This window comes from Dufourea novaeangliae, unplaced genomic scaffold (genome assembly GCF_001272555.1).
Source record: "Dufourea novaeangliae isolate 0120121106 unplaced genomic scaffold, ASM127255v1 scaffold8, whole genome shotgun sequence".
Lineage (NCBI taxonomy): Eukaryota > Metazoa > Arthropoda > Insecta > Hymenoptera > Halictidae > Dufourea > Dufourea novaeangliae.
The window spans coordinates 8823941-8836271 of NW_015373923.1; the positions used below are offsets into that span (position 1 = coordinate 8823941).

Below are 12331 nucleotides of genomic sequence, written 5' to 3' on the forward strand. Positions count from 1 at the left end.
AGAGAGAGAGAGAGAGAGAGAGAGAGAGAGAGAGAGAGCAGAGGGAGATTTGACTGTGGTAGAAGAGTCACAATGCAAGCGAGCGACGCAGCACAACTCCGACACACGATTCCTATGTCGCGGGTTACTCTCCTCCACGTCTCTCTCTCTTTCTCTATCCCCCTTTCTCTCGCCCATCCACGTGTGTTTACATCGTACTTTACGCTATATACGAACGTGGTTCCGGTGTAACGCGAGAACCTCTCACGCATACGCGTGGATGATCGTAACCCTCCACCCTTCCCTTTCTCACACGCACTCTCTCTCTCTCTCTCTCTCTCTCTCTCTCTCTCTCTCTCTCTCTCTCTCGTTTCGTAAAAAAATCTCTCTCTCTCTCTCTCTCTCTCTCTCTCTCTCTCTTCCCGCGGAGCGTAGAAAGTACATAAACTGTGCTCGTTCACGTCGATATCGCGTCAGCTGTTGCTTCCTCGGTTGCATTGCTTCGCGGCAGGCACACACACGTCACCTATCCGCGCGTTTACCCCCGGCATACATTATCGCGCGACGTAATCGTGGGTGTACACCGCCCCGTTCGAGACTGGTCCAACCGTTCACACTGTCACCCCCCCCTCCTCTAACACACACCGATAATACGCGCGTGTTTCGCCAGACAACGAGAACCCGTTTTGCTAGTCGCGTGTCGTAAACCGTCCGAACGGCCGGTGCAGCGTATTGTTTCGTGGACACGTACGAGAGCTATTTCGCGAGTGGAGAGATACGCGCCCGCCTGTGGTGGAGCCGTACGACTGCCAATGTCACGGGGACACGGTTGTGTCTCTTTTTAACGCGTGCACGAGTGCGGCGACGACCTGTTACCACCGTCGTCTCGATTGGGCGGGAAGAAAGAGGAGACTATGATGTATGTGCAGCTGAGAAGTCCACGTGTTTACGGAGCGATCCTGCGGTTTGGGATGTGATCCTTGGATTGTGTATATAGATATGTTGTACTATGAGAGGTTACTAGTTGAATATGACTTGCCCAGAGCGTGGGGAACTGACTTGGGTGCCGGTTGATAAGAATCATTGGAGTAATACAGTAAATTATCGATGAGTGCTCGAAGGCTCCTCTGCAATGATAAGGAGTGGTCTCCAGTTGTAAGAATGACGTTTTACACGGTGATAGGGCTTGGAATTCTGAAGCCAATAATATTTTTTCAACCGCATATAGGCATTAGTTTAGGAAATATATAACTTTTCGAAGCATAGTGGTATGAAAAACGTCCCACTTTTTTAGTGCTCGAACTTGCATGGTGGAACGTTATTTGTACCACCTTTAAATTGTGTAAATACTAAGAATAAACAGTAATTAAAATAAAACTAGTTTGTAGCATTTTATAAAAAAAAAATTCTGTGCAACTAGGAATTTTTTGTTGTAAAATCATGTGCTTCAAAGAGATAATGTTCCGTGCCGAGGAGGCTTCGAACACTCATCGATGATTTACTGCGTGTTGGAAGACACTATACGAATAAGATCGGAAACTGTACACTAAAGATTAGTTCATAAGAATATCTGACCAGTCTAGAGTTTCTAGGTTATGAGAGTGGTGTTTTACAAACGAAGATCATTGTGGTTTTTAATTTTTAACTTAACTTTCTTTAGACCTTCTCTAGTCTCACACCCCTAACTATTATTTAGTGTTTATAGTATTCACCTCCAAATAATAGAATCTGCAAACACACACGTTTGGTGCATTAGAAATAACAAAAGACTTTCTACATTCTTGTTCTTTATCCTACCGTTCGGCAGAATTAATTTGTCTGGAGTATCGACTATCAAAAGTATTCGAAACGAAGAAAAGGACGTTCGATTCGGGGTACAATGGCCATCGGCATTACGAATAGCACGCGTAACCGAAGGAACGCAGAAAGGTGGCCGGATAGGTCTCATTCAGTCAGGAAAACAATGAGCACGGCACGAGCCGTTGATATAATTTCGAACGCCGCTATACAAAGGCTGTCCCGCCACAGACTAATAAAAGTACAATATAGGGGGCCCTGGAAAACTGTAAAAGAACTCACGGATCAGGGGGGAGGGGGGGTTTACGCGACGGATTAAGGGTTCAAGGCCGAATAGCAGCGGGGTAGAAAACCGTTCGGTCGAAAACGTGGAGTCAGGAACGTTTTGCCCGACGGCGAAACAAGGGTCGAGTGACACGAAGGCCGACAACACCTGCATGCATGAGCCATACACCGAAGATTCAAGAAGGTATAACCGCAACGAGCGACCGACCGGCGGACAGGTCCCATTATTCCTGTTTCATTATATCCGAAGTGGTGTCTAAGCGTCTAAAAAGGGAACGGTATATTTCTCAGTTGGCCATTGACCTTTCATTATTTCCCTCCTTTCTCCCTTGCACTACCTAGCTCTTGGATCGTACCGGAAGCAGATTCAAAATCCAGATCACAGAGAGGACTTCTCTACGTTTAGCCAACGGAACTTATCCCGAGTGTTCGATGCACAGTGACCAGCAAATTCGGCTTCCGCTAGGGGGAAAAGTGAGATAGGCGAAGGGCCTGTTACCATTTAGTTTTGGAAGTTACTGAAATTTATGTCAAATTAATTTTTAATTTCAATTAGTTGAAAATGAATTTTCAAACGAATTTATTTACACGAAGGTCAAATATCGAATCCTAATAAAGATCCATATCACCTCTTGGACAGAGTATTCAAATGATTCTTGCTTGGGTCGTTCATGTGCCGAGCTGCAAGGACCATTAGTGGCGCGCTTGCACACACGAAAGTCTCGTAGAAGACTGGAGAGATTCCCGCCGATACCGTCTCTCGGTGAATTCCCTCCGTAATTACGAAACGATCAGCGAGGCGAGCGTGAAATTTCTCCGTACAAAAGTCTCGTCGTCACGGAACGGAGGGAAGGAAGAGGACAGACAGGAGGGTCTTTCGCGTCATTCCCGGCGCTTGTTTTCTCGCCAAACCTAACCTTAACCTACCGCAAAGGACACTCGACCCTGACGTGCACTCGAATAGAACGACGGTTATCGATACGTCTTGTTGCGTGAAGAGGCCGAATCGATGCATGCACAGAAAGGGGGGGGGGGTAGGGTAATGGTCGCTTTTTGTGAATGGTGGTTGCCTTTTCATCGTGAACGGTTAATGGCACGTGGACGGAATGCTCCGAAGTGGGACACTACACTCGCTGAGATTCTTACGTCCCTTTAGAAACGACAGGAGGGTCTTGCGTGAGATATAGACGCGATAAGACATTTTAATACTTTGTGCTGGTTACCGAAACACTTCATGGATCAGTTCACTGTCAAGTAGATTTCAATTTGTGAAACAAGACGGTAAAGACGTTTGGATTATCAACGTGTGTTTATCTTTCAGCGGTTGGAATCTTTCTTTTCCACAGTTCAATAGACACGGCACAGTTGAAACGACAATTTTCCGGCCAACAAGCTAAAAGAAGCGTAAAGCCGCTGAAATATGCAGACGCCCCTAGAAGAACAATGTCGCTTATAACCAACTCCGGTGAATAATCGCGATAAGTAAATTTCGTAAATTATGAAACACGCCAGGCGGGTAGATGTAAATGTAGCAACATTTCCCAGTTCCAGCACAATTGTCTACGGAAAAACGAAGTTACATAGAATGACACCGTAACGTCTTAATTCTCTGTAATTGCACGATCATTTATGTCTTTTCTTTGGCAATGTATTGAAGGGAGCTGTTGATTCACTGATGATAGCTGGTTTTAGACTTTTCAACATATGTATCGCCGTGTTTCAATAAAACAGTCATGAGCAATATTAACTAGATGAAGTCAAATTATTTTCCTTATGCAACCTATGCAACTGCGAAAAAAAGAATATTTTAAATAGTGGTACCAAAAATGACACAATTCATGTGATGGATTGGTACGCTTACAGTCGTCACTAAGTCAAGTAGCAATAACGTGTAGCAGTACACTCAACAATGTTCGCGTATAACCTAGCAAGATAGTTATAAAGTTTTCGAACAGATCTAACAATGTCAAGTTTCCTATTTCTGCCTTGAGACGTTTATATATGTACAATTGATCGCAAAAACATTCAACCACCTTAGGCATTAAGCGAATTTTGCAAGGAATTACAAGTAGTTTTACAAATAAAAACCTACATCAAAACCTACTATTAATGAACCATTTATTGCAAAACAAACTAATAAATTGTTCATTAAAAATAGGCTTTGATCTAGTTTCTCATTTACAAATCTGCTTACATTTCCACGGAATACTTTTGTGACAAACTCTATATACGAGAATACTGAAAGTCCACGCCAAGACGGTTTCAGTTTAGTATCATCAAACAAGACGAATGATGTGTGAGTCCACTTTGCGAATGAATAGTCCAACCTTTAATTCCTTCTTTCTTGAAGAAATGTCCATAAAACGAAATTATCACGAAAATTTCTACCAAGTTCGTTCGTCGTTTCTGTTCGAGAGATTCGAAATCGTTCCACCGTTCCGAACTGTTACGTGGAAACGCGAGCGATGGCGCGAATTACGGATGACACGCGTCCCGGCCGGCTACGAATTTTTCAATCGCGGTGGGAGGCGGCCGCCTCGCCGGGCGGGTAACGTAAACAAAACGGGCCGTCGAGTGCAATGCGAGGTTGCATGCGCGTGTACGACCCGCCGCCACCGCCACCACGTGCTTTCGTCCGGTGTGTGTCTTTGCATCGAAGGGGGACAGAGAGGCGGGAGATGCCAGACGCGCGGCGCGTAACATTCGTAATTCGTGATTCACCGATGTTATCAGTCGAACGCCAAACAGTGCCGTAGGTCGGAATCCGAGCGCGGGACCGTCCAGTTTGCGGATGTCGCATCGTAGAAACACACCGGTAACCGTCGAGTTTATGTGCATACATATTTACACCGCTACTACTGAATACACAGAGCATCACTCTCTGTTATCTTTCGAAGTGTTCAGGCGCCCGATCGACTCGGAAGTTGCCGTGTTAAGAACGCCAAGAAGTTTCCTTCCTTTGGTTACTAGATCAAAATTCAGCGGAAAGAAATATCAGTGTTGTGAAGTTTCGGTATTCATCAAATCTTCGATGAGTGTTCGAAGGCTCCGCGGCATTGGACATTAAATATTTCTTAAACTAATGGCTATGTACGGTTGAAATGAAACGTGCTGAACATTATTGTTACATTTGAGGACCTTTCCATTGTCAGTGCCTCCGAATACTCATCCAAGATTGACTGTATTTAGATCAATTCAGAAATTCCTGTACTGTATTCGGGAATGTAGCAAGCCACCGCTTGAAATATTGTGTGCTCGAAGAAACAGAAAATATTCAAGGGAAATTACAAAGCTGTACAATCATCGTTAAGTTAATCAACGGAACTATTATGTTGCAGAATCTATTACGGTAAAAATCCTCGTGTCGTATTCCAAGAGAGTATGCGTTTCAGAAACATTACATTTCAGCATACAAATTAAGAGTGCTCAGAGAAATCGAGTGCTTCCAAGCACTTGGAGAACCTTTAGTACCACATACTGAACACTCCATGTATCCATTCATCCTCGGGCCAGCAGTAAAATCCATAATTGGATACAACCGAATAGCAACCACTCGTTGGCCACACGAATGTAACGCGTTAAACGGACTATTTTCTAGGTATAATAGGCAAGGGAAGGTCAATATATTCACGGAACGTTCGCGACAAGACTGTTGTCCGTTTAGCAAAAGAAAGATCCAGGGACAAAGTTCCGACTGGGCTCCTCGTGGGCCAACCGAGAGGCGGTCCAGCGTGAGACCGGGTTCTACGAAGGCATCGTGACTCCCACGCTGGTCACGGGTTCGGGGTCCATGTGTACACCGTAATACACGTGTGTACACCCAGAGGAGGGACAGATAGACGGACCTGTGGCGAGGCGATTGCGTTTGGCACAGAGCGAGGAGGGGGGGGGCGGAGGAGAGAAAGGGACATATACACAGACGGACGGACGCGCACACGGGTTGCTCCGCGTGCATTTAAAACGGGGGACAAGGCGGACCGTAAATCACATAGATCTGGTGAGCCCCCCCGCTCGTTGCGGTGTGTGCAACGGAGGACGTTGCGCGCCATCGCCGGCCGCGGCCACGTGGTTTTCGCGGGCAAAACTATGCGGCGGTGGCGGCCACACGCCAGGCGAATTTATGAATGGGAGAAGCCTATTGACAGATCGCGCGTCGATAACTCTCTCGTTAATGGCCCGTGATGGTGGGTGAGCGGCTCGATGCGCCGCAGGAGAACGACGACGACCAAGTGGAGGAGGTGCTGCTGGTGGCGGCGGTGGAGGAGGAAGACAGACGAAGGAAGGAGGGCAAAACGGGGGAAACTCGGACTCGCTTTATGCCGTCGGTACTCTCGATCGCACACGCCGGTGGGTCATCGTAACGAGTCTTTGTTCTGGCCCGATGAGACTAATCGTTTCGAGAGGTATCACGCGAAACTATGTCCCGAGCAACCCCTGGACACACGTGAAATTCGTATTTTCACGAATTCAACTGTAGTGCATGGGTTTTCTGTGATGATTTTGATTGGTTATGTATCGAGTATTTGATAGGGGCACGGTAATGGAATTACCTCTGAAGCACTAATTGAATTAAATGTTCCTGTGATATTGCGTATTATGTAGAATTTTTAAGCCACCGATATGGATGGTGTATTGGGGGAAGGGGTAGAAGATTGTTCCGACTTGGGTGGCGTATGGTGTACTCTTATCATGAGACTTGCAGAATGAGATTGTAAAGAACATTTACAGGTAATGCAATGAACAGTCGGGTGAAGATTAATACTATTTAGTCACGATGTAGAGAGAACTAAAGAACTGGCTATGGAGGATAACTCAAGATGAAACTGTGCTAATGTGCTCTACGATGAGGAATAAGAACGATATATTCTGTAAATATGGAGCTACAAAGAAATTGAAGAATTCTGGAACACCTTATGCACTCTATAGTAACTTGAATTTTGAACACTTTGATTCCACTCAAATGTACCATCATCAGGTCTCGATGGGAGTTATGTGAGAAGATGCATAGAAAATATATTTGATTCTTTAAAAAAAAAAAAAAAATGACCGATTTTGCTAATACACTAGCCAACGAAATTACACGTCTGCTACGAACGATCGATCGCTCAAGCGTTACTGAAGGAAATATCCACTTACATAACACTACAAAGTATTATCTGTCACTAGAAAAGATACTTCTACCTTATCGTACGAGCGACCGAAGTTCTTACGAAGAACAATCAATACGATGAACGAAATTCTGTAGACGAATTTGGAAAATCAATGAAAAATCGCTGACCAGCTAGGAGAACACACCCGTTGCAACCATCCGTCGGACGCCTTGGCTCGACTCCCTAATTCACACGGTTTAATTGTCGCAATGTAAATTCACTTAAATTTTTATTACCAACAGAATATTGAAACTTTGCGATCATTTCGGTGCCAAAAACGAAAGTTTAACCGGTCGAGAAATCGGAGTCAAGAAGAACACATCGTTGGAGCATCTATAACCACACCGTAATCCACTGTCGAAAGTTCGAAAGTCCTGTATCCCACAATCCTATTGTACGAAACAATAAGCTACTAAAAATATTTCCGTCACAGACTCGAGTGACTGACACCCCGTCGGCTCTGTACAATTGTGACGCAAGCATGGGGATTTCTGGCGACTCAACGTTGGTATTTCACTGGCATGAACTATTTCGAATATTGTCGAGGTCCGATAAACGAAGGATCCACCATTTGAAATTCGATCAACGAAATACGGGCCCGATCCTCCTCCACAGAAACACTATTTCCATCTAACCGATGGTAGCGAAGAGAGGGTTCGCCGAATGGAATATGAATTTTCGCAACTTTATCAATATCTGATCACGACACGTTTGTCTCCGGCGTTTTCTGTAATAGGTAGAAACCGAATCATGAGTTACTCGGCCGCAAGGAAAACCATCGAATATTGTACAAGGGTAAAGAAAAATCGTTCCTATCGCGTCCACGCGATCGTCAAGGAGAGAAAGAAAAAAAAGAGCAAAAAGCAAATATATGCTTTTAAAAACATCCCTTAGAACAGACGGGTTGTTGTCGTCGCGGTAACCATGACGACGTTGCCCCCCTTGATGCTTGGTCATAACCGTGCTCCCCCCACCCCGCCACTTAGCAAACTCGTACCCTTCTCCTTGCTCCTCACCAGCGCCGTGACGACGCTAGGTTTCCTCCACAGCGCTGGCCAAGTAAAGAAGAGGCAGCCTCGGAGCCTCCGGTCACCTTTCTCTATTCCTCTCTCCCTCGCACCGTCGCGCTCGTTCTTTCTCTATTCCCCGTCCTTCTATATGTACGTCTCTCGCAGTCGGCCCCTTATTCCTTCTCTATAGCGGTCTCTTTCTCTATCTCCCCTCCCCTCTACATACCGGCGACCCACGACCCACCGTCGTTACCACAGCCACCTCAATCACCCCCTCGGCCTCGCCATCACCACAATCCAGCCAGCGGCCACCGTCCTACTACCTCCTCCTCCTCCTCCTCCGCCACCACCGCCTGTTCTGCCTGCCGTCACCACCCTCTCCCTCCCCCCTGCCGCCGCTGGTCCCCAAGCCCAAGGAAACGCGGGATCGCTTCGAATTCAAACTACTGAACACGAGGTTACCACGCGTCAAATCTGACACTTCGCCACGACGTCGATGCATCGCGGCATCGTTTTCTAGCCGGCGTCGAACACATAATCTGCTACGTGAAACTTCGGGGATTTTTATGTACCGATTATACACGATCGTTTGTAACAGGACTCGAGTTCACGGGGACACGATGGAATCGTTCGAAGTCCGCCCGAAACTGGTGACAGAACATCCAGAATCGACGGGACAAAGAGAAAGCAACCGGGCCTATGTTTATGGTTTTTTTTTCGCTCAGATACGCAGTTCAAGAATGGTCGGCGGTCAAATTTTTGTGGCGACGGATGGGTATTCGGGGATTTACTTCGTAGATGTAACGATCAATCGAGACCCTATCGATGAATCAAATGATATACCCCTGAGACGAGTATCATAAGAGATATTTTGGGTAAAGTTTCGACGAGGTTTGTAGTCGTTCCTGCCCGTTCGTGTGCGCCAGCCGTGCAAGGCGTTACGCGAACGAGAACCGTTCGCTTCTGTCGTCCGATGCAAAGAACAACGATCGTATCCAAAGAAACTCAGGAGACAAGGAAAATCACACACTGAAACACTTGGTATACGTATGCACGATGATGCATAAATCGGTGGGTGAATTCCCCCGATGGTGTAACACCGAACCGAAAAACCGAGACTGGGTTTGGATTTTCACAGAGAACGGACACACTTATATGCCGTTCCGTAACCGTAGTATCGAGTTCACGTAACGCTTTCTTGGCTGGTCGTACAGGAACGTTAGAGGCAAAGCGAGCACAGGCCGGGCACAGTTTTTTAGAAAGAAAATTAAAAAAAAAAAAATAGTATGCGAGGAAAGAAATTGACGTAGCACTTCACTCACCTGACCAACGTCGCACCACATTATTATTTCGCTGGCACTGACGACAGCATCTTGGACCGCTTGCGTACCATACACAGTGTAGCGCGATGGTTTTTTGTTTTCAGTGAAGAAACAGTACGTGAAATCGAAGCTCCACCGTCGGTGTACGCTCCGTTTTTACATATATACGCTTTGTTCGTATTCTCTTTCACAGTCTCACGAAATGCACTCACGATTGCGGATATATCTCGTCGCCGTTAGGTTATACCTTGGGTTTCAGTATACACCGTCTCCTGACTGGCTCGTCGAGTAACACCACACGATCACTTCGAGTGAACGACACGACTCTCACCGACGAGCCTACTAGCGACTGGCTGGCCATGCAAAGCATTACTGAATACTCTGACAACAGTACTCGCCGAGTGCCGCCGCTCGGTTTTCCCCCGAGCGCGCGCTCGGCCGTTTCCGTTGGACCTCGGCCCACCTGCACTCTAGCACGACGGCACGGTACCCAGGGCTGTATTCCCACCACGCCAGTGCCCCTCTCTCATTTCCGTGCCCAGTTCGAGCGTTTCGAACCCGACGTTTTGAAGCGAATTAATATTTCTAGTGAATAATTCAATGAAAAAGAAGACACTGTTTAATGGAAAAATAAGAGGAAAATCCAATTTAGGAATACTTGGTTAGAACAAATATTGTGAAGGAGCTGAACATGTTCATTTCCACTGATTGTTATATAACGTATACATTATGTACATTCGTTTGTGTTTAGTTTGATTGCAAAAGAGATGTGTGGGCCAATATTTTCTATTGTTTATGAAAGAAAGACTTTCTGAATGAACGTAAATTAAAGGGTCCTGGGCTATTCTGTGGCCTGTAAAATTGTAATAACGGGAGCGTAGCGGGTACCTTTAATGTTCCCGAAGAAAGTTTCAGAATTTATTTTTATACGCTACCGGTTGCCCGCGTAGCCGCCGGTAACCAATGCATTACCGTGTATTTAATTTATACGGAATTGCGCACAATGAGTTTCATGGATTTCGACGGGATGTCCAATGATTTAGATGTTTGATCGAATAATTTTTTCGCTGCTCTGGCCCGACCAACAATACGAACCCATTAGAGCGTTAGCTAAATTGTTTCGATATATCTATCAAAACGAACATGGGAAAATTAAAACAGTCCCGTGTTCCGATGATTTACTGCGCGGTCGATTGGACTTCGAATTTAATAAATTATTTTTAAAAGCCATTGTACACCGAAAACCGAATATCACATATTGTCGACGTTCGAATGGTGGTCGATTTCGTACGAGCGGAAGGGCGCGTTCTATTCACGCCACGTAAATTAATTGTATAATTAATATTGAATATCCTCGGATTGTTTATGCCATTTAGGCGGCTCATAGAAAGGATATCGATTGTTTAAACTCACGGTTTCGAAATGTTATATTGTATTATTAATATATTTTTTTTCCTTTTTTTATTTAATAAAAGGCGGTTTTTATTTACAAGTGGTTTTTAATACAAAAGTATTTATACTAACCGATGAGAAAAATAGTTTTGCGCGAGAAAGTGTGCGATAGTCGGGCGTCGCTCGATGAAAGTTACAGGAGAATGGATTGACGAGCGATGAAAAATTTGATCCAGCGCAAAAACTCAAAATGACTTAGGCCATTCGATAGGTATTATACAGAGAAGCATTTCGCGGACCTCGCACTTCTCGCGCCGTTTATCAGCAACTTTGTCAAGCAGCACGATTGAATTATACGCTTCCACGAATTTTAAATTGAACTAAAAACATCGGAAACTTTTGTATTCTAACTCTATACTTTCTGTCTGCACCGTGCTCTACATGTACCCTAAAAAACAATATAATAATTTCAAAAATTTCAAAATAATATTCTTTTCATTGTTCAAATTTTTTTTACAACATAACAGCACATAAGAATATTTATGAAAATTATGTAGGAAAAAATACACGATATCGTGGATGAGTAATTTTTATTTTATGCAAAAAAAATAAATTTTGAAAAATCAAACGTTCACCTTGTTCTAATAACAGCGTAAACGATCGATATTGAACCGTAGTTGTAACGCGATTTCGATTTCGAGGCTGTGAAACAGGGAACTTGTAGACACTGGGGCCCCCGGAGTACGAGGGAGTCTGCCCAACGCCGTTAGCTTCGAAACCCGCCACTGACTGTCAGCCTGTATACGGCGAACAGCGTAAGAGCGGCCGAAGGCCTCGGCTCTCGCAAGCCAGCAACGAAGCAGCAGACAACGCCGCGCACGGATGCCGGCGCGCCACCTACCATACGGCAAGCAGCCTAAGAAAATTCACCGCGAACATTTTTATTCGGTATTGGGTAAACGGGCCGCATCATCGGAACGCTTCGATCGTGAAACGACACTGCTCAAATCGGTGCATCGACCGGTGATCGTTACACCGCGGCACGTCGGCTAATTTAATGAATTTTGCGCGACATTCCGTAGGCAGCCCGAGGGGAGAGCGCGCTCGAGGCTCTGAGAGAGGAGCGTACGGCGTATCGCGCGGCGGCGGCCACAGCCGACGGGCGAAGCAGTTCTAACCGAAGACGTTTTCTCCGTGAAGGTGCGGTGGAAACATTTTCTTCTTTCCATCGCAACGACGAATCGACACTGTCTTTCTCTCTTCATTGTTTGACATAAGTATGCTCGCATGGTCGTTCCCTGGTGGTGTTTTTTAATGGAAAGAACTTCAACTTCTTGCCGTCGCGTGAAAGTATAATACCCTGAGCTCACGATTCGAACTTCGATCGAGCCAGTCC

The 12331-nt window shown here is 45.5% G+C and overlaps 1 protein-coding gene across 1 annotated transcript in view; it reads right to left on the reverse strand.

Moving 5' to 3' along the window:
• Positions 1-9689, reverse strand: part of LOC107194676 (putative uncharacterized protein DDB_G0282129) — a 40450-nt gene extending 30761 nt beyond the window's left edge. The window contains exon 1 of the mRNA XM_015584333.1: positions 9544-9689. Within this exon, the coding sequence (XP_015439819.1) occupies positions 9544-9564 (21 nt within the window). The 5' untranslated portion in view covers positions 9565-9689. The remainder of the gene's footprint in view (positions 1-9543) is intronic.
• Positions 9690-12331: the final 2642 nt, after the last annotated feature.